We start from the raw sequence: 22588 nt of genomic DNA, 5'->3' as shown, positions 1-22588 counted from the left end.
ATGTAATATAAATATTCGACGCAGGTAAATATTTACCGTGACACTGGTTACCATTTAGAAGAGCTTATATGCTACGAAACGGAGTGAGACTTATTTTGTTGGGAATTGATTGAAGTATAAACTCAAATCATTTCCAAACTATTCTACACGAATCGATGGATTTTGGATACCAAATGTTTCTAAAAAAAAATAAAAAATACATGAATTATCTACCAACCGTAATAACGCACTCTTAAAACGAGGCCTCCACTTTGCCTAACAATCAGCCAGCGGCCCTAGAAATAATGTCAATTATTACACAATTTCCACAAACATGTCCGCATGTTTCGACGATAGAAATCCTTTCTTCTATTCTGTCCACAACAACAAATGAGGAGGCCTATCTATAAAACCTGAATTTTGTCCTCTTTCTGAAATCAGCCTCAAACAAGTTAACAAGCCTCTCAGCTTTGATTTCCTCAATAATACTACTCTCTCTCTCAATCCCATTTCTTGTCCATCTCTTCTAGCTCGCTCGCCTCAGACAACCATGGGCGCCTGTGCGAGCAGACCTAAGGATTTGGACAGGGACTTGGCCCCTGCCCCTGTCCCCGCTGAGGACCCCGTCTCTCCCAAGGGTGAGACAACTCCTCAGGTATGTGCGCTTTTCATATTACTTACATTATTATTCTTGCATTTCGCTAAGGTTTGTATGGACAAATGTATCGAGTATATATGTTGCTTCTGCTCGTAGGCGGATCCAGAATTTAAATATAGTCAATTAGGAACATGCACTATTTAATAAATAATTATACATGTTATTTTTTAAAGAATATATTGAAATATATATACATGATGCAAGAAGTGGTGATTGATGCAACAGTAAGAATTATCGTTGTGTGATCAGGATGTTAGGGATTCATGAAAATAGCACTTTGCAGAAATGTAATGTAAGACTGCATATAATAGTCGCACCTATATACATGATTGAACCTACGGCAAAAGGGTAGATTTCTAGTGTCGACATATTTTTGGCAATCAACAATCTCTAAATGAGTATTATAAAACCGTTGTCATTTTTCTAAATCACATATGTTAAGATATTCCTTGAAACATCAATTGCAGATTAATATATATGAAATTCATAACGAAATTGATGCAAATTGAAATGTATTTATTGATTTTCTTTGTGATAATAACATCAGGAGAAAAAGGATGGAGAGGAAACCAAGAAGGAAGAGCCTTTGATTGATGTGTCAGAACCAGCAGCAGAGGCTCCAAAGATTGAGGAAGTAACCACAGAGACAAAGGCTGTTGTTGAAGCAGAAAGTGTAAACAAGGAGGAAACAGCCAAACCAACAGAGGAAGTCAAAGTTGAGGCTGTGAAAGAAGAGCCCAAGGAGCAACAGCCAGCTGAAGAAAAGAAAGAGGTTGAAGAAAAACCAAAAGAGGCTGAAACTGTTGCCCAGTAAATAATTCTTAAAAGTGCTAATCATCCCTTTGTTAATCAATGTATAAATAAATAATGGGCTTGAGATTTATTTTCAAAAATATGTTTAGTTAGTTGATTGATTTGTTGAGGCTCCACTACTTAATTAAACAACAATAGTATAAAAAATAAAAATAAAAACATTCTTGTATTTCTGTTCGCCTTTTTTATGTTATTTTTGTGGTTCCTATTTAAACATTCTGCAAAACTACAATGTAATTGCACACGCGGTGTTCATTGTCACGGTTACTATGCTCAAACCAATATAACAGTGCTCCCGATAGTACTCGTTATGAGTATCAAATGGATTCAATTAGCGTTACTTGAGGAAAAATAATGCTAAATTACCCATCCATGCTTATTCTTTAACTAGTTCTGGATACGTGCGTATGTATATTTGTCTCATGTTATTTGGTGCAAACTTTAAAAACGACATAATAGTGAAAGTGTGAGATCATTGTTATATGATATGCGAAGGTTAAAGAGTGCAGGTGTAATTAGTAAAATGTGAAATAAAGAGCAGTAGAAGATTAATGACTCAATTTATTAAAGGAAGTGGAGAGAGCTGTTTTAATGTGCCTACTTTAATATGCTGATTTTTTTTCTTATTTTTAGTAGAATGTTTAATTTTATCTTTGTACAAAAACGTTTTGTAGTAATATTTTCTTGAAGGTTAAAAATCGTTTTAACTTTTTATGGAAAATGAGGCCTTTCAACTTTTCCCTTTTTGCGCGTGTAGCTCGTATCAATGAATAAAAAGATTTTAAAAAATTACATAAGAGTCAAATAAGTTGTGTTTGAGTAATAGATTAAAAGCTAAAGAAGAGAGGATGGTGAATGCTGATCTTATGTAGCTAATTCAAAGGAAGAAATATTTCGCTATATTAGTTTTATATTTTTCTTAAAAGGTGACATTGAGTAGCGCAAAATAAATTCATTGGACGGGGTTACCTTTTTTTTTTTTTTCTTTTTTTCTTTTTGTAGCAATCTTTTAAAAATTAACACTGTAATCAAAGAAAAATTAATAATCTAGCTATTATGCTCTGCCAAAAATGCATTCAAATCTTGCATTTCATTTTACAAAGGAGAAAATGTTAATAATGATATGAATTCACAAGAATAAAAAAGAATTAAGAAATAAAAAACAACGGAAAATGAAGCACGTAGTCTTCAAGAATCACATCTGAAGCCAATAAACTTGCATAATCCAAATGTAATGACCATTGCTATTCAATTTGCAATCAACATATTAGCACAAAATTTTGAGACGAATCTCTTATGTGGTATTGTTTTGATGTCCCGAAAATCATCGAGAAAAAAACTGCTGCAATAGTCACTATATCTCGCCTCATAGTCCCCCAAATGCACTTGCCACTAATGAAACGATAATTCCTAGGAAAAGGCAAAAGTCTGATGATAAGAATAGTTGGTATTCATTTTATACGGATTCGCTAAACAAAAACATTGTCGTTTTCCTCTTTAGGAAGTTTAACCGATATGATTTACGAAAAAATCGATTACTGTGATATTTTATCTATCGAATAAAATCAAGTTGCAGATTGAATGTTATGATAGATCAACTAAACATTAAGAGAGGAAAATAAATTTGATTATCTTAAGAAATAAATATTCTAATAAAAATGGAAGGGTACCTCTGACTGCTGATTGATTTTGAAGCCACATGGTAAGACAAAGTGAAATTGAAAGGAACTAAATTTCTTATGGTGATGGTTGGGGTAAATGTCCATTTATATAGGTGCTGATAACTTCCTTAACTAATGAAGAAGGCATGATCATAGAGCAAATCAAAAGTCCTTGGTTGGGAAGTGAAAAGGCTTACACGTTTATAATTGTCATTGAATAGGATTTCAGTTAATTACATTTATGTAGTTAAAATTCAACACTTAATAGGGGTTCTAATACTTTTTTAATGATGAAGGACAATATGGATACGTGCAACCTAACAGTACAATGTATCTATCTGTTTTGTGTTCGATTCAAATGAATCATATACTGTTTATTTCTTCCTCATTGAAATAAGGCACATGTGTACAAATTAATGCAGGAATTAAAATGATCATAGGTGTGCTATACTTCTTCTTTTAAAGTGTATTTATATGAGTTGACGACTTTAACCGACGGAGAAGACATGATGGCTCATATATTACGCTGTATGTTAATTAGGGTAACAATACTACCAAAATTAACTAATATTTTCAAATCTTACAAAAAATGACCCACTCCCTTCTCCTCCTCCTCCCCTCTCTCTGCCCTCCTCCCCAGGGTTTTCCAAACTTCCTGGGGTGAAGGTCAACTTTGTAAAGCATCAGTAAGTATTATCTTCTTCTATATTCCATCCCTGCTCTTGTTGGCCAGTGTTTTTATTTTTGCCGCTGTTTTCCCTGGCTTCCAGCTTTGGGTGATTCTGGTTTGGCTTTCTGGCCTCCTCTGATGACAATCTATCGGTGGAGAAATATTTTCATGTTTCTACTAACCATTTGATTTGTTGTGAGGTATAATAATTTAAGAAAAATATCATCTTCCAAGTATAATTGTGTATAAATGTATATAAGTGCGTATTTTTGTGTATATGTTGTACAAGTATATTTTTAGTGGATATACCTACACATTATGCAATATTGTATAATTGTGTATAAATGTGTATACGTGTGTATTTTCGTGTATAATATATATAATTATATTTTTAGTGTATATATAAGTACATGTATAATTATACAGTTATATACTACCTATATATTGTATAAATGTGTATACGTGTCGTGTATAATATTGTATAATTATCTTTTGTATATACGTGTATGTGTAACGTGTGTATTTTCGTGTATATAATATTATATAATTAAAGTGTTTTTGGGCCAAGGGTTTGCAATGTAAGTTTTAGGCTATTTTTTTTGCAATATAAGTGACCAAATTGTATATTTCTGAAATTTTTCCTTAAAGCAAACCAAAAGTCCTTAGTTAAGAGGTGAAACACCAACTATTATTTCCAATTAACCGCATTTAGAATAGCAATAATTTTATATCATTTAATAGAAATAAGAGGCTCGAACCATTTCTTCCGACTCTTTTTCAAATTCGATAAATATTGATTGAATTTTAATTAATTACCAAATCTAATGCAGCCAAAAATTAATATTTAATAGGAGGTTATAATTGGTCAATTAACTTTTGAAGGATATATTTGTAATCCAATTTTTAACTTTGTGGCTTCCCACTTTTAATATAGTATGATGGTAAATATTCTGTAATATTTGGTAGTCCACTTAGAGAACAGATAATGGTACCAGACTCCAGGAATGAAAATTCGATAGAGAAGGTGAAAGATTTATGTCATTGAGGTATTAGAGGGAATCCGATGATACTCCCTTCCGATCAAAAAAGGAGTTCACTTAGTCATTTGCACACCCCTTAAAAAACTACTCACTTCAAGAAAAAAATATGTAAATTGACTAAACTACCCCTAATTAAATAGGCATTGGGATTTGATCACATAACATTTAATAGGGGCAAATCTGGAAAGATAAGGTTAATTGTTTCTTGATTTAATAAGTGAACACTTTTTTTTACCCAAAGTAGACATTTTATTTTCCTGGTCATTCTCTATCGTTATTATCTGAATACCCACATTTGCTTCCCTGGATTATGCCTATAGCAAATCAGGCACTGCAAACAATACTTTATTTCACTTTTGTTTAGGAAATTGTCTTTGATTGTAGGTAGTATGTACTTCCTTGGAATGTAGTATTTACAGTTCTTGAAGGCCGATAAACCACCTGCCTGAAAAATAGAGGCAAATTGGTAACTAGAAATATCATGTAAGTCGAAGGCATTGTGTTGATTTAATTCTTGGCTGCTTAATCATCAGTTGTCAAAGGTAGCCAGGATTGATGTTAACTTGCTGGTTTGTCTCATTTGTGTCCTATTGCAGAACTTACAGATGGACAAATGAATTATAGTTTCATTTCAGAAAGCAATAAAAAAGGCTCTTCTTCTAGTGTATATCATACTCTATTTATCAAGACTAAGCAGTATTGTTGATTAGTTTACTTGATGGAACCTTTACAAGTTCTGATAAGGTGGTGAATATACTAATGTTTACTTAGCGTGCGTTGCGTGGCTTGGGTTACATTCCAAAAACCACCTCCATTTGTATTGGCCGGTTGAAGCAGGGGCGGATCCAACATGTTACGTGTGGGTTCATGGGAACCCAGTAGCTTTTGCTCAAATCTTATGTTTATAGAAGAGTCGTTAAGTTTCTACAAACTCAAAGCTTCCCGAATGTGTTTCTTCAACACCACCTCAGAAAGGATAGGTGTTTTCCGGTTCTTGTTTTCTCATAAATTCACCCCCACCGAAAAGAATTTAAGAAAAAAAAAAGTGTAAGGTTTTGAACAACACAAGGAAGACAGAAAATTTGGAAGGCAGTTGTTCTCAGAAAATAAAGTTCTAAGATGCTCATTGGATGATAAAGAAAGCTATTTCACTTAGATAACTTAGATATTCAAGAATTGTACATGCTATTACAGAGTATAGAGACCAAAAAGAACGCCAATGAAGAAAGCACTTCATCGGACGACACTAATAAAGTTCTCAGAAATACTCTTACCTACATAATTAGAATGATTAACATCAAATCAAATTGGACTGTTGCTGAAGCTGCTATGGACTCAATGATTAAGCTTGTGGAGGAACTAGTTAGTCCGGAATTTGACCTACCTAAGAGTTACTATCAAGCAAAGAGATTGGTTTCCAAGTTAGGATTGTCATATGATAGAATTCATTGTTGTCCAAATGGTTGTATATTGTTCTATAAGCAAGACGTTGATTTAAATGAATGTAAGTTGTGTGGACATGCGTGTTTTAGGCAGGCTCCTACCGGGAAGATGGCTCCAATGAAGGCAATGCATTATTTACCTCTTGCTAGTGAACCAAGGAACATTCGTTTGGGTTTGTGTGCAGATGGTTTCACATCATACTCTGTTTCGGCTGCACCCTATTTTTGTTGGCCTGTATTTCTTACTCCGTATAATCTCCCACCTGAGATGTGTATGACAAGTCCCTACATATTCCTAAATTGTATTATCCTTGGTCCCCGTAATCCAAAAGTTTTGATTGATGAGTTAAAACAATTGTTGTGTGAAGGTGTAGTGACATATGATGTATCAACTAAGACAAATTTCAGTTTGTGTGCTTCTTTAATGTGGACTATTAACGATTTTCTGGTGTATGGGATGATGTCTGGTTGGATGACTGTTGGAAAGCTAGATTGTTCTCATTTCATGGAAAATAGTAAAACATTCACTTTAAAACTAGTTAATGGTACTTTTGGTGGAATCATTTGAATATTTTGAACTTTTATGGTCTTTTTAGATCGTATTTGATGTGTTTAGATAGTGTTTGATTGTTACTTAGGGTGATTTTATGTGTTGTAGCTCATTTAGAATTGATTTGGCAGCATGTTAGTGCTGATTTTGTACTGGTGTGGCTGCAGAAAATGTAGCAATTTGCTGCTATTTTTTTCCAGGAAACCGACGGACTGCGTCGATTTTCTAAAAAAAAATAATTATAAATTAAATATATAACCGACGCAGTCCGTCGGTTTTTAATAAAATTTATATTATTTCTTTTTAAATATAAAATATTGAAGGAAAATAAATAAATAAATAAAAATATAAAACCGACGTTGTCCGTCTGTTTTTTATAATATTTTATATTCTCGGATTTAAAACCGACGGACGTCTTAACCGACACTGTATGTAGCAAAAAAACGACGCAATCCTTGGATTTTCTAAAAGCGACGTAATATAAACTGACGGACTGTGTTGCGTTAATTTTCTGTCGGTTTCATTAAAAAACCCGACGCGGGCCGTCGACTGTTTTTTAGTAGTGATAATTCTCGGACAAGGCCAATAATTTGCCTATTTCTCTTTGCACCACGCTCAGAAAAGAAGACTACATTATTTATTCCCTTAAGTGGCAAGAAGCTAGGAAAATTCTTTTTTTGGTCGCTTGCTTAACGTGCCCTTTAATGTTGTCGGTTATACAATTTCTGAGGAATCTAGGTAGCCTTTTCATATGATTGTACATTTCTGCACACTAAACGAAATTGATTCGCTTACAAGATGTCTGAAGCATAGGCTATTGGGGAAATCCTATGATTCTATATGTTGATTCTCTCTCTCTCTTTGTGTTTAATACTCCCTCCGTCCCATAATAAGTGTCACCTTAAGAAATCAAGACAAAAATTGACTAGTTTTTACCAATCTCTCTTAGACAAAAAATAACAAGTTAAAGTAACATTTAAATGATGATTGGAAAAAGCACATAGTAACTTGGTATTGTTGAATTCGCAATGTCAAAAGGTTTACTACTTGTGCATGTTCTAATCAAGAGAAAAAAGGTTATAAAGGGGTAATTTGGTAAACTTTATATTGCATATTTGATTCCTTAATATGCTTGGTTTTTATTAAGATGACACTTATTATGAGACGGATGGAGTACTTGTTTCAGTGGACATGCATCCTTAAATTTCCAAAGAAAGGAATTGCTTCTTATTGAGGCTACTCTAAAGTAATGCTAAACCCAAATGTGAGATTTGCGGCTAATGAATTTGCAAATTAAAGCTACTTCACACTGGATTTTGCATCCAATATGCTCAAAATCCTTTTTTGTTGAATCCTTCGACATACAAATATGTCACGATGATTCATTTTTTCCTATTCTGGACCCTCTGCCTGCCCCTATTCTATTTCTCAGAAAGACAGGACATAGCCAAACACTTAAAAAGAAAGGCCATAATAATATGTTCATGAACATAATTTCCTGTAAAAAGCTTTCAATTTCATTGCTTTTGTGCACGTTTTTTTCGTACTCTTTTGCGTACAATTTCATTATTAGTAACAACTGTCCTTTTACAATATGGCCTGGTACGCTGGCTGGCGCGGGAACCCCTCCACTTCCCACGACTGGCTTTCGATTAGATGCAGGGCAAAGCATCACAATTCCAACTGTAGCTGGATGGTCAGGTCGCATTTGGGCTAGAACTGGATGCACTTTTGATGCATCGGGTGTTGGCTCGTGTCAAACAGGCGATTGTGGTGGGAAGCTCGAGTGTAGCGGGCTTGGTGCCACCCCACCTGCCTCCCTCTTCGAGATAACTTTAGGCACGGGAGACAACAAAGATTTCTATGACGTTAGTATTGTTGATGGCTATAATTTGCCAATGGTTGCAATCCCTCAAGGAGTCAACGGAAGATGCAATGCCACTGGCTGCCTCTCCAATCTTAACATGGGTATGTTCTCAAAGTAGCATAAAAAATTGTTTGTATGTCCCGACCAACAGTCGCTAGGTTTTTTCATCTCTTCTAAACCTTCCCCTCTGGAGGTAATGCCAGGGCCTTTTCAGTACTGACACTCTTGATCCCAAGAAGGAGACCAACTAGACGATCATCTGAACTACCCATAATTGTCTATTTATGTGCTTGCAATAGTCGGTCAGTTCGTTTTTCTGCTTTCTATCTTGAGGTTCAACTATTTGTTATATAGTGTATAAAGTCTGACTAATGGAACATATTAGTTTCAAGAAAATGGTCGTTCACATCAGGAATAGAGGCTGATAGCCAATAGGAAAGGAAGAGGGACACTATAGATTGATGGCCAACCAACATAAAAGTAGTCTAAACATAATAAATAATCTGAATAGGATTCATATAGCCCGAACCTAACTATTTTGGGATTAAAATGTTATCACAAGATTGAGTTACTTTAGAAGCATTAATTTACACATAAGAAATAACAATTCATTGATCTAAAAATGGAACAGGTTGTCCAAAAGAACTTCAACTGGTAGGTGGAGATGGAGCAGGAAATGTGGTAGCTTGCAAGAGTGCATGTGAGGCCTTTGGTTTAGACCAATATTGTTGTGCAGGACAGTTTGCAAATCCAACGACTTGCAAACCATCTTTCTATTCCAGCATCTTTAAGAATGCTTGTCCAAGGGCTTATAGCTATGCATTTGATGATGGCACCAGTACTTTTACCTGCAAGGCTAATGACTATGCAATCATCTTTTGTCCAATGAATGGGTAATATCTCTAATCTTTCTTCATGTTATGTAGTACTCGCTCTTTTCAAGTTATTAAGCACTTTTTCCTTAGTCAGTTCTAAAAAGAATTTCTATATTAGGTAATAATAATTTAACTTTAAACTTCTCAATTTACCGTTAATGAGATCATTTATAGAAACGCAAATGTCTATGATTTATTTTAGACTACAAGTTTCAAAAAAAATTCTTTCATTCTTAAATTTCGTGCTCAATCAAACAGCGTCACATAAATTGAGACGGAGGGAGAACCACCCCTGCCTCCACCCCCCCCCCCCCCCCCCCCCGCCGATTTAGCAGTAATAGTTGGATTTTGAAACAGGGTAAAGAGGCCAAATGAAGAAGCATCAACAGCTCCGGCGACTAGGCCTATTGAAGAGAATAAAACTGGAAAGTTTGCAGGGGTGGCTTCATCTTCGAATATTCTCTTGCCTTTGCCAATGCTGATTGTGCTGCTAATTTCCAGCTTATATCTCTAAACATCAATCGGATTACAAGAGGACACATTCAGAAATTCAATTGGATGCATGATAAGAAGACCAGACAAGAATGTTACCTAAAGAAAAAGTTGTGCATCCATTTGTTTGCAACAAATTTTAATATGCAGAAATAAATTATAACCACAAACAAAATATGAAGAAACATATATTTTATTGATAAATAAAAAATACCGTTTACTCCCTTGATTCTTCTCTCTTAATATTTCTCCGTAATTCGAGGGCCGTTAGTAGCTTATTTCTCGAACGTAGGATGATTTGGATTTGGATATGTGGACTTTCTTGGGATGTATTTGATCTCGATGAAAGGATATTGTGGATCTTCTTGAAGTATTTGGTTGTCAAGAAATATCCGGCCACGTATGGACCTCTTCTTGAATACCCATGAGTTTATGGGATATCTGAGATCTTGATCTCTTTGTAAATACCAAGAGTTTATGGGATATTTGAGATGTCTTTTCAAGGGAATGTGTGTCCCTTTATATAAGCTTAATCTAGGGTTTAGGGTAGAGTAGCCTCCAAGAAACCCTAATGGACATTAGAGTTTGAAGATGGATTGAACTCGTCTTGTAGAGTTCTATTTCAAATACGGTAAAATTTCGATGTCTACAAATGCCCTTACTTCAAATCTTGTCGGGGGTTCGCCGAAATTGAAGACACGATTTGAAGTAACAGTAAAGATGACAACAGTCCCTCACCATACTTCTTTAATTTTCCATCTCCAATTCGGAATGTGAAGGTCAACGCTCCAATTCATTTTTTTTTTTTGAAGCATTCCGTTTTGATTCTTTTTTTTTTTTTTTTGGGCAGTCTTTTAGCCTTTGCTTTGTAAGACTAAATACACTCACTCTGAAAAGGGATTGAAATCATCTCCCTTTTCATCAGAAGAGTAGCACTAAATCCATGTAGAACAAACTTGTTTGGACTTTAATATTAATAAATTAAGTGAAACCCAATTCCCACAAACTCGAATAGACTAACTTTACCGAAAATTAGTCTTCTTAGATTACAGGTCGAGTTGCCCGGATCACTTGCGTCCATTCTTGCGTTTTTGCGATTTTCATTTGAGAGAAGAGATGAAGGGCGATTTGGTCACTTGGGCGTGCCAATTTGTTTGCAACAATTTTAACATGCGAAAATAAATTACAACCACAAACAAAATATAAAGTCCCGAGATTTTATTGATGAATATTGCGGGTACAAAATGTTTACTTCCTTGATTCTCTCTTTAATATTTCTCCGTTTTTTCAAGCCGTTAGTAGCTATTTCTCGAACGTAGGATGATTTGGATTTGGATATGTGGACTTTCTTGGGATGTATTTGATCTCGATGAAAGGATATTGTGGATCTTCTTGAAGTCTTTGGTTGTCAAGAAATATCACGGTCTGTATGGACCTCTTCTTGAATGTAAGTGAGTTTATGGGATATTTGAGATCTTGATCTCTTTGTAAATACCAAGAGTTTATGGGATATTTGAGATGCCTTTCCAAGGGAATATGTGTCCCTTATATAAGTTTCAGTGACCGGAGGGTTTAGGATAAGTAAGCCTCCAAGAAACCCTAATGGACATTAGAGTTCGAAGATGGATTGAACTCGTCTTGTAGAGTTCTATTTCAAATACGGTAAAATTTCGATGTCTACACCTTTGAAAAATTTAGAGCCAAACAATACCAGGCCCACCTTTTCTTTGAAAAAAAAAATACAAGTAGTTTCTTGCTTCTGGACACATTGACTCTTTTTCTTATGTACTGTTTTTAACATTATTTTAGTAAATAGTTTTTTACATTGAATATTAAGTATGTCAGAGAATTTGATTGTGGTACTGCGTTAAACTCGGACAAGCATTCAATTAACTCACATGCAATCCTTACAATGAAAATGAAAAAGAAAATAATATCCATCTCTATTGTTCATCCATACTTGAGCCTATTAAGGTAACATGCTGTGAATTAGTGTAATGACCTGCTAGGTGAATTAATTTAAATCGCCTTGGCTATTTTCTTGCAAATATGGGGCTTTTGTGGGGCCCTCTTTCTCCGAGGCACATAATCATGCATCCGGTTCCTCTCCGTTTCTCGCTTTCTCCATTTCCCAAGTTCCTACTTGGATGAGGGACACATATCTTATTTTAAAATTAATGATTTAGATTTAATTAGTTAGATCAATGCTTTAACTGTGGTCAGATCACAAATATTGATCCAAACAATGTACTTGTCTTAAAAATTGATTGAAAACGTATACATTATTAATTTAGAATTTAATAAATTAAAAAAGCTAAAATTTCAAAATCATAAACTTTAAATCTTAGCTCCACCTCTAACTATGATTGTTATACAGTATTCAGAATTATTTTTATACTAATTGTATAAAATAAATTCTCTAGTTCGTTCTCTACCGTCACCTTCTTTGGAAGCTTCTGCAGGCGAATCAAATGAAAAACCATCAACAGTCCCCATTTACGTGGAACAGAACAATTTAAGTAGACTTCACTTGTCTTTTTTTCTTTTCTTTTTTTTTTCAAGCCACGAGAAAACATTAACTAACAGGATAATTTGATTAAATTATCCTTCTGTATTATTTTATCTCAATTTAATATTTTTATTACTCTCTTTTTCACCACATTAATCTCTCTTCACATTTATTGAGTAAGGGTAAAGGTAATCAAAACTAATGATTAATTATCTCTTGGTTTCTAAAATAACAACTATTTTAGAACATGTTTTTTTTTTTAAGAATGACAAGTAAAGTGAACCGGAGGGAGTATTACCAAAGCAAATTACTGCAAAACAGTTGACATCTAAGTTACCACAGCAGATTAAATCACAAATTGCATGAATCTAGACCTTAATTCGACAATGTTTTTACGCTTTGTGGCTTCAATCATACAAAGTCATTTATGATGTTTGGCCTCTACCTGATTAGAAAACACATGCATGATTATACAACTAGTAGTAATAATTGTATACTACTTCAGGAAAATCGTTCTTCTGATATGGTGAATAAAATAAAACTTAACCCAAAAAGAAAGGGCCAGCTGTAAAGATTTACTTTTTTTTTTTTTTTTGGAAATATATTTTCCCTTTGTGGGTGCGCACATGAGATGCTCTTACGATGAATTATTGTGTAGTGCAGATCCTTTTTAAGAAAAATTATTTTTGGTCTAAATTAATGTTCATCAAGTACCGACTACATAAAGTTGCTACCATAAAAGAACAGACTACTGTATTAATAAAATTAATTTTTTGCAAAGCGATCATTAGGAAGTCAGTCAGATCTTGATGCCTCAACCACTGATTTCAGAGCATCCCTACTTGTCTTGATTTGATTTATACGTAGGCACGTACATATGTACATGGGTGTATTTTAAAAAAAAAAATATTTTAGAAAAGTTTTTTTTATATTATATTTTTGGAAACTTGTGTGAGATAGTTTTATGTTAGCTTTGGTTTGTTTTAATTTATAGAAAACCAAACTGTTTTTCAGTTCAAGTGCCCTTGGTTTTGATTTTCCGAAAAGACTTCAACAAGCACTTTTATTATGAACTTTAGATTGGTTAATTAGAGCTTATAAAAAGTTACTGGCCTTTAGAATGGTTAATTTTAGAGTTTGTAAAATGTTAATAAGAGTGGAGGAACACTTATTATAATCACAATCAATATATACTTCAAAGACAAAAGCAATGATGAATAAATAAAATAAAACGTGTGGTGGGTGTATGGGTGGAGGGTGATGGGGCTCTTTTATCTGTCACTGAATTAGAAATGGATTTGTTGTCCAGAATCTTATGCTCGTCATCTCAAGTTCTCAGCCAAACAACATGTGAAATTTTGATTTGGCAAGATACATACCCTTTATTGATGTTTATGTGACTATATATAAAATTTTGTGAAGTTTAATTAATTTAAATTGCTTCTAAAGTTAGAAAGATATAATTCATTTTTGAACGGACTAAAAGAGACTGTGTCATATGAAATGGATTAGAAGTAAATCCTAACACACAATATTTTAACGTCAGAAGATTTTTTTTCTTTAGGGGAAGTGAAAAGTATACAGTGATTTGCGGTGTATTGAATAGGAAGCTTTTTCCCCTGGCATATGTATAAGATAAGTTCATCACGTAACATCTATTCCAGATAAATTCCTAACCCTGTCCAGCCAGCTTCTTGCTGATGATGCTCAATATTCCTTGCGTAGTACATGTGAGTCGTGACTAATTCTTCTCCGCCTAAAATTCCTATTATCTGAATTGGAGAATAATAGCTGAAAAAAATTGGAGAATAATAACGTTTGAATAACGAACAATTCTTGAAATGTAAAACGTTTGAATAACGAACAATTCTTGAAATGTAACAAGTTGAGTTTGAATTTCCTGATCACTATTGCCGACTTTCCTATAAACGTTATTGATTATCTGAAGAAAAATCAATTAGGCAAGATCTTTTTACAGAAATATACAATCACCATCAGATCATGCACTGGAAATAATATACTCCCTCCCTCCCAATTTATGTGATAATTTCGCTTATTGAGAGTCAAATTGATAAACGTTCAAAGCTAAATTGAATTAGATCAACTCAATGTTTTAAAATTAAAATTTAATTATTCAAAAATTATACGAAAAGTACTGTAAGCTGCCATTTTTTTCACATGTTGGTCAAAGTTCAGTAGTTTAAATCTCAAAAAGCAAAAAATAATACATAAATTGAGATGGAAGGAGTAAGTTTTAACCTCACGTACAATACCATTAAGAAGAAGACAATTATTAAGGTAATATACAAGAAAAACTCCAACTACACCTCGGAGGGGGAAAATAAAATTAAACACCAACACCCAGAAAATGAAAAAAACTACCTAGGCTAGGTCCATGCCATGCATATATGGTACACTAATTTTTCAATTACACTAAAAATTGGGATATTATTTCAAGGCCAATATTTCCAACGATCATTGAGAATTTGATTGAAGAAGTTTTTGTGCCTGTGAAAGCTGTTCCATTAAATTGATCAAACGGGCCCTGTAAGCCCGTGCTTGGCCCACACCCTCAGCTTCAAGTTCTCCTAGCTGAGAACAAAGTCGTTCCTCAGCCTCTTCAGCCACCTTTAACCTTTTCCATGTTTTTTGCAGCTCTTCTTTCATTTTCTCTTCCCTTTCTACGCTCTTTTTTAATTCCTTCTCTAACTCTTCGTTTCTTTTTCTGAGCACATTGGATTCCGGTAGGTGGTGGTGGGGTTTTGATTGGGTTGAGAAGGGTAGTGCTATGGTTGAGGCCATTTTTTTATTGTTGAATGAATGATTTTGCTCCTTAGGATATCCAAGAAAACCGGGGTTTAGGAGGAATGAAGGTAGCTTTGTTTTGTGGTTTGGAAGTGATGAGAAAAAACGGTGGAGTTGGGGGAGGTTTTATACACCTATAGTGAGTATGTCCAGGTTCAATGTATCTTGCACCTTAGTCGCAGGTTGTTTGGATGGTCGTAGTATCATTTTATTATGTATCATGTTGTTTATATTGTATTTTATTCTATTATTTCGATAAATATGATATTTAAATAGACTCTATTGCTGTCCGTCGTTTCATAATACTATGCACCGATAATCTGAAAAATAAGCTTACAATATTATAGATCCCAGACCCCACTTGTGAGATCACATTCGGTTGTTGTTGTTGTTGTAAGCTTATAATATTACATAAAAAAAAGTAGTAACAATGATCATTACATAAAATAGCATTTGTCATCACCGGCAAGGGTGGCTCAGTTGGTTGAGCATGAGGCTTTCATAATGGAGGTCTCAGGTTCGAAACCCCCTGCTTACGATAGCAGGGGATTTGCCTTCTGGGTCGAGCTCGTCGCACGGGGCGTGCTAGTGCGGGTTATCCTCTCTGTGTGGTTTGCGAGCTATTATTACGGGGAGGCTGGGTTTACCCTATGCGCACCCGAAGGGTTGCGGCTGAGGGTTCCCTGTCATAAAAAAAAAAATAGCATTTGTCATCGTTACATAACATCCAAGACCCGAGTATTTAATAATATGATGCAATAAAATTTAAGTAACAATCAAGACAAATATTATATTTGAAAGAAGTAACAATATGATACAATATAATGGGCAATAATCATCGAAACAAGTTGTTTTCCTTAAGAGAGTTTAAGTTATATAAATTATAAATAAAGATTATTTTTTTTCATCAGGTCGTATTTACTTGTTATACAGGTAATATATATATTAAACATATTTTTAGATCGCAACAATTGTTGAACCTCTGCTCTGCCTTTGGTTTGGAAATACTCCATTTAAATAGCGATAATTATTGAGAAGAAAATCTGGTGTTGTGGATTGATAATAATACAAACAGGTCAGTGTCCACTACTCCACGTTACGAATCACCCGGCGCAACTCATGACTGTTTTTTCTATAGTGCGTGCGTCATCGGATACGAAAATGTGTTGAGAAAATGCAACCATGCCTCACCTCAATTTCGAGGACTGTTCATACTCTCTTCTTTACAATTCATATCCTCCCTCGATTATATTTTATATTATATTATAAGTTTGTATATACGAAGGTATTTGACTAGATATATATGAAGTTTTGAAAGGAAAAAAAAAAAAAAAAAAAAAAACAAGATTAGCACATAACTAAAGTTGTTTACCCCGAATTTAGGTAATCAATTGAATTTATAGATGAGGTATAGGATATGTGGATAAACTTTAATCTATTTTGGGTTGATGTGGAATATGTATGAATTCGTATGCGATAATATGTATATATGAGTATATGTGGAAATGCCTTGAAATAATATGTCGATATTGATGATTAAATTAACCAATGTTGAATGAATAAGCAAGATCAAAATGCCACTGATCCGGACCAAAAGAGAGAAAGCTTCAATGTATATATTTTCTATTACAATGTTCTAGATCTCAAAAAGCTAACCCCTAATAGTAGGGAAATGTCTTATTTATAGTTTCATACAATAGGCCTTTCATACTACACAAAGCCTTTTGAAATAAAGAAACCTAAAAGGATAAGATAGAGGACCGCAGAGGTCGACACCCATACGGTTGTCGGTATAAAATGGCGAACGGTCTTGACGCGTGGCGGTTCGCGATTAACAGGACTAACGCACGTTCAATTCGGACACGAAGAAGCCGGACTAACGGCCACGAGAACTTGACTTGGCGAAGACGGGTTAACGTCAACGAGGTTTGGTCGGATACACGGACAGCATTTACTTCTCTTTTCTCGGATCGCCACAACAAGCAATCCCTGTGCTAAAAGAAAGACTATCATACTCGTGCTCATTTGATCTTACCCTGTCAGGTTTTGCATATATCAAGAGACGTATACAAAGTTAATTTATAAAATTTGTAATTTTAAACATGTTATGATACTTTTACGGTTATATGGAAGTAGACCGTGGAAGTGCACAAGTTATATTGAAAGTTCATAGGATATAATTAGAGCCCGTTTTGGATTGGCTTATAAAATTTGCTTATAATTCGAAAAAAATAAGTTGGGGTAGTAAACTTATTTTTTTTGGCTTGAAGTCGTTTACGACTTATGTACCGTTTAGATAAACTAAGTTAAATGGGTCCAATTATTTTTTTGAGCTTATTTTAAGACAAAATGAAGTTACCCAAATTCAAAAGTTCATAAGCCAACTTATAAAACTCTTACTTCCAATGGAATCTAGACCACGGGATCTGATTGGCCTATAGCATGCACTACACGTTGATAAGGACTCGCAACAACTCGATTAGAATTGCATATGGCCTATAGCATTCACTATACTAATTTCACCATTGATAAGGACTAGCTTAATGTTTAAACCTAACTAAATTCATCTTTAATGTTTAAACATGTTATGTACTTAGGGGTCGTTTGTTAACTGATTAGGTACTAACTTATTCATTTATTAAATTTTGTATAAGTAATAAATACCATGTTTGGTAGCATTCTTTTGCTATGTATAAAATTCAATATACCTAATATACGGTGTTTGGTTTGCAACTTAGAAACTTGCATACCTAATTTCTGTACTCCATAAGTTATGAGTTATGTATTATTTATACAGGATAGAAGACGGAATAATTAATACTCCCTCCATCCCAATTTGTTTGACACTTTTCGCTTTTCGAAAGTCAAACTTCTTAATTTTGACTGGGTGTTTGAACATAGAATCTTTAGATTTTTTGAAATAAAATTTACATATCTGGAAAGTAAGTAAAAACTATTGTATTATAAGCCACCATGATTATTAACAATTTAAAATAGTTAAAAGACATATGAAAAAATTACGGTCAAAGAACAACTCGTTTGACTCTTAAAAAGCGAAAAGTGTCAAACAAATTGGAACGGAGGGAGTACGACATGAATCTAGGCCCGCATAATTAATCCATGCATAAAATAGCACATAAATTCTCTCATAACTCGTCTATATATTATTAATACCTATATAACTCTACTACCAAATGAACCCGAATCTGATACAAGCATCAAATATAAATATTTTTTTCTCATAAATAACGTCACATATATTTATGTGCATTGATTCATTAATTAATGATTTGTGACAGCCAATACCCACGTGGACTGGGACTTTCTATCAAACCGCAGATTCAACAAAGTTTGGTGAACTTCCATAATTAAGTCATTAAATCAAAAAAAGATATGTCGTTGGAAAATTACGTCTCAACTAAGGTTTACAAGAAAATATTTTGAAATTAGGGACCTATATTTTGCTAAGTTGGGTCTGAAATATGCTCGATAACATTTTATAGTCCCCACATGAACAGTTCCAGCAGTGTTTTGAAATAAAATCCACCATAATTCAAATATCTAAATGCTACTTTTCTTTCATCTAACTTTCCAATTCCCACTTCGGTTAGTTCATACTTCAAAAGTTTCATCACTATACATTCCACATACGTTCTGAGCTCTGACTTCTTTAATCATGTACTGTAATTAATTCTCATTACTGGATATTATTAGAAAGATCGAGCTATAAATGTCACTTAAGGGAAATGAAAAAGCTAGAAAAAAGAATAAAATTAACCGGCATTTCTTCTATTTGGTTGATATTTTATTCCTTTCAATAATTTCCTTTGAACAACCGGAGTGTTTTATTCATTATTTAATTATGAAAATCATTATTACTTTTTAAAATTTTGATTTAGATGAGAAAACTCTTTAGTTGTTTCTTTGCTTGCGGACCAATTCTCTAAATATTCATAAGTAGAGATTCAGTAGGCATTTGGCCATGAAAAATAAAATATTTTTCACTTTATTTGGAATTTTGAAGTTGGATTTGGAGATAGAGTTGTGTTTGGTTATAGTTTTTGCAAAGAATATTTGGTTGTTTGAATTTACTGAAAATGAAAAAAATGAAAACATATTTTTAGGTGTTTTTCAAATTCCAAATACAACTCCAATTGTATTTGAAATTTTCATGGCCAAAAGCTGACTTCCAAATAAAGTGAAAATTTTTTTAGAAAAAAATGAAAAATTCTTAGGGCCAAACGGGTCCTATTAGCGTACATATTCATTAAATTCTAAAAATTTAGGGGGGACGACCATAGGAAGAAAAAAGATTTTCCCACAACACGTTCTTCCTGTTTTTCATTTTATTTTTTCTTACTGAGGATGCAATTGATGTTTTTCACAATTCAATCTGAAACAAACTCAATTGTTGCATGCCACTGAATTAGAACCTGTCTGGTCCAGCGGCTAAAATCTGCTTAATTTGAGATGTGCTTTTTGAAAAAGTATTTTTGACGAGAAACAGTTTGTGTTTGGCTAATTCATTAGAAAAATGCCTTTGACCGCTTTTAATAAGTAGATTGTGTTTGGCTAATCTTCTATATTATTATAAAAGCATGAATACAAATCTTGGTTGACCAAAATATCCTTCAAATATTGAATGACTTTTCTACCCTTAAACCAAAAAATCTAAAACTATAAACCTAAAAGCTGGTTACTAATATCTACAACTTTACCTATTAGTATTTGAATATGAAGTCAAATTACATGCTGAAATAAGTCTTTAGAGATGACATATAATCCTTTTTATTATAGTAAAAGATTTGACCAATTACGTTTGCACAAGTTAGGATTATTGTGAAACTAAAGAGACATCGTAAAACTATAAACCTAAAAGCAAGTAACTAATATCTTGGACTTTACCTATTAGTACAATTTAAAGTCAATTTACGTGCTGAAATAAGTCTTTAGAGATGACATATAATCCTTTTTATTTTAGTAAAAGATTTGACCAATTACGTTTGTACAAGTTAGGATTATTGTAAAACTAAAAAGACATACTATTTTTATAAGTCCTTCTTGATAGTAATAAAAACTAAAGAGACGTATGCATTTTTTTATGTTTTTTTAAAAAATGATTAAAAAAAAAAAAGATAAAGAGACCTACTATCTTTATAAGTTTTTCTAAAATTAACGGTAGATTTATCCTATTTTTTTTAAGGGAAAATTTCAGAGACCTCCCCTCACGTTTTGCTTCGTTTCACTGACCTCCCCTCACATTTGCAATATTACGGTTACCTCCCCTATTTTAATTTTTTTTGTAACAACTATTTTATTCTATTTATTACTAATAAAAAAAATAGTATATATGGACTGATTTGCCCTGCCAAAGATAAAATTCTTTTGATTAAATCTTATTTTATCAATATCTCCTTGAAAAGTTATTTCCCAGAAATATTAAAATGGAATACCATGGTTTATTCACCTGTTCCCAGCGTTTTACCTTTTTTCCTCTTCATCAACCATGTTTTGCCTTTTTGAAACTAAATTTTGTATATTAAAATATAAATGCATGACGTATTGCCAGCAATTTATGTCATTCTCCATCCCTGTTCATCCACTTTCATTTTTGCTTCAAAAAAGAAAAATGGTAAAGCTCCATTCTGATTCTTTTTCTCCATTGTGATAGCTCAACTATTTGTTTGAGAAAATAAGACAAATTAAAGTGCAAAAATCTAAAAGGCTTTATTATTATAGATTTGTGTAATTAACGATATGAGCATGAACTAGCTTTCAGCTAGCTTGTGTAGTGTCAACAAATAGGTTTAGATGTAGTTCACACAAACCGAGCTCCTTATCGAGTATTGGCGCAACTGAAAATTCACATTTATTTAATCGGATATTGAAAGGATTCCTTGTTGTTCTCTCCTTCTTGCACATCGTTACATAGTCGTGTATTGTAATGTGATTGTATAAGTGGGATTTGATTAATTTTAGCGTTTGTGGAATCTGATTTCTCTCCAATGCAGATTTTATATTGTAGAAGTAAGATTTGATTATAATGTTGGGAACGGATGAATAACCCATTGTATTCCTTTAAGATTTGATTATAATGTTGGGAACGGATGAATAACCCATTGTATTCCTTTTAATATTCCTAGGAAATAACTTTTTCAAGAAGATATTGATAAAATAAAATTTAACCAAAAGAGCATGTTGTTAGGGAGGGCAAATAAGACCATATATACTATTTTTTTATTAGTAAAAAATAGAATAAAATAGATGTTACACAAAAGTTAAAATAGGAGAGGTAGCCGTAATATTGCAAACGTGAGGGGAGGTCATTGAAATGAAGCAAAACGTAAGGGGAGGTCTCTGAAATTTTCCCTTTTTTTAATTGAACGTCGCACTAGAACGAAGGTGGAGACGATACAAGCCTTCATATTTTTTAGGACATATATAGTGTGACAAACTATATCAAATAACGAAATAGGCACATGCCTTCTACAATTAATTTGAATGAGAGAAAACTGAAATTTATGAAGTTTGATTTCTACTACTTTGATTTCTATTGCATAGTTCAACTACATGTTTTAAAAATATTAATGCAAAATATTAATGCAGTTAAAATTTACTATATTTTACACAAAATTTATAATGATTGATAAAATTTATTTGGCGAGATAACATATTTGTATAACCTCCTACTCACTCAATAATTTCAAGTAAATTACATGAGTGGGTAGATAACGTGGTAACGCACTAAAAGCAAGTGTTGGTTGGCAAAAATATCCTTCAATGATTAGTTTCATATTAAATAAAATTATAATAATGCCCACTTTGACTTCAATTGGAATTACTCCTACTGTTTTGAAATAGAATGCCATCGAAGAATCCAAGTATACAACGGAAACTTTTTGCACTTTGTGTTATAAATCTTATTTGGTCCATAAGTTCGATTTTTTAATTAATGGCATGGCTTATTGGCTTTGAATATTTGTTTAAACAAAGCAATTTAATTAGCAATAATATTACCTAATTAACATCTTCCTGTTATTATTGGGATTGACAGGAAACAAAGTGTTCTTAAAACTTTAAGATATTCTTATAATTTAATTTTGTTTATTAACAACTCTCAACACTTTTATATTTGTAAATAACAATAAATAAATATCGTTACATAACCCCTAATATTGAATATCTTAGTCGCAACGTGTTTCACTTGTGGGAAAAAAAAAAACTAAA

General features: G+C 33.3%; 3 protein-coding genes across 3 annotated transcripts; 2 read left to right on the top strand and 1 right to left on the bottom strand.

Moving 5' to 3' along the window:
- Window positions 1–405: 405 nt before the first annotated feature.
- LOC132054645 (uncharacterized) lies at window positions 406–1619 on the top strand. The gene is made up of 2 exons (XM_059446622.1): window positions 406–634; window positions 1185–1619. Exons 1-2 carry the CDS (start codon window positions 530–532, stop codon window positions 1449–1451), a joined length of 372 nt encoding a protein of 123 aa, XP_059302605.1. The 5' UTR covers window positions 406–529; the 3' UTR covers window positions 1452–1619.
- Window positions 1620–7885: 6266 nt separating this feature from the next.
- LOC132054644 (pathogenesis-related thaumatin-like protein 3.5) lies at window positions 7886–10165 on the top strand. The gene is made up of 3 exons (XM_059446621.1): window positions 7886–8781; window positions 9312–9573; window positions 9913–10165. The coding sequence occupies exons 1-3, from the start codon at window positions 8094–8096 to the stop codon at window positions 10067–10069; spliced, it is 1107 nt and encodes a 368-aa protein (XP_059302604.1). The 5' UTR covers window positions 7886–8093; the 3' UTR covers window positions 10070–10165.
- A 4639-nt stretch (window positions 10166–14804) lies between these two features.
- Window positions 14805–15514, bottom strand: LOC132054643 (protein RESPONSE TO LOW SULFUR 2-like). Its single transcript, XM_059446620.1, has one exon. It carries the CDS (start codon window positions 15356–15358, stop codon window positions 15032–15034), a length of 327 nt encoding a protein of 108 aa, XP_059302603.1. The 5' UTR covers window positions 15359–15514; the 3' UTR covers window positions 14805–15031.
- Between the last annotated feature and the right edge of the window lie 7074 nt (window positions 15515–22588).

This window comes from Lycium ferocissimum, chromosome 4 (assembly GCF_029784015.1).
Source record: "Lycium ferocissimum isolate CSIRO_LF1 chromosome 4, AGI_CSIRO_Lferr_CH_V1, whole genome shotgun sequence".
In the NCBI taxonomy this organism is placed as follows: Eukaryota; Viridiplantae; Streptophyta; class Magnoliopsida; order Solanales; family Solanaceae; genus Lycium; species Lycium ferocissimum.
Note: the sequence above shows the minus strand (reverse complement) of the source record. Positions and strands in the feature narration are given on the sequence as shown.

What these genes read in the sequence shown, in the direction of transcription:
- LOC132054643 (XM_059446620.1), bottom strand. Translation starts at nt 15,358, where the DNA reads ATGGCCTCAACCATAGCACTACCCTTCTCAACCCAATCAAAACCCCAC.
- LOC132054644 (XM_059446621.1), top strand. Translation starts at nt 8,094, where the DNA reads ATGAATTTGCAAATTAAAGCTACTTCACACTGGATTTTGCATCCAATA. An exon ending in CCTCTCCAATCTTAACATGG is followed by an intron (nt 8,782 to 9,311) that starts GTATGTTCTCAA and finishes AAAATGGAACAG; the next exon opens with GTTGTCCAAAAGAACTTCAA. An exon ending in ATCTTTTGTCCAATGAATGG is followed by an intron (nt 9,574 to 9,912) that starts GTAATATCTCTA and finishes ATTTTGAAACAG; the next exon opens with GGTAAAGAGGCCAAATGAAG.
- LOC132054645 (XM_059446622.1), top strand. Translation starts at nt 530, where the DNA reads ATGGGCGCCTGTGCGAGCAGACCTAAGGATTTGGACAGGGACTTGGCC. An exon ending in AGGGTGAGACAACTCCTCAG is followed by an intron (nt 635 to 1,184) that starts GTATGTGCGCTT and finishes TAATAACATCAG; the next exon opens with GAGAAAAAGGATGGAGAGGA.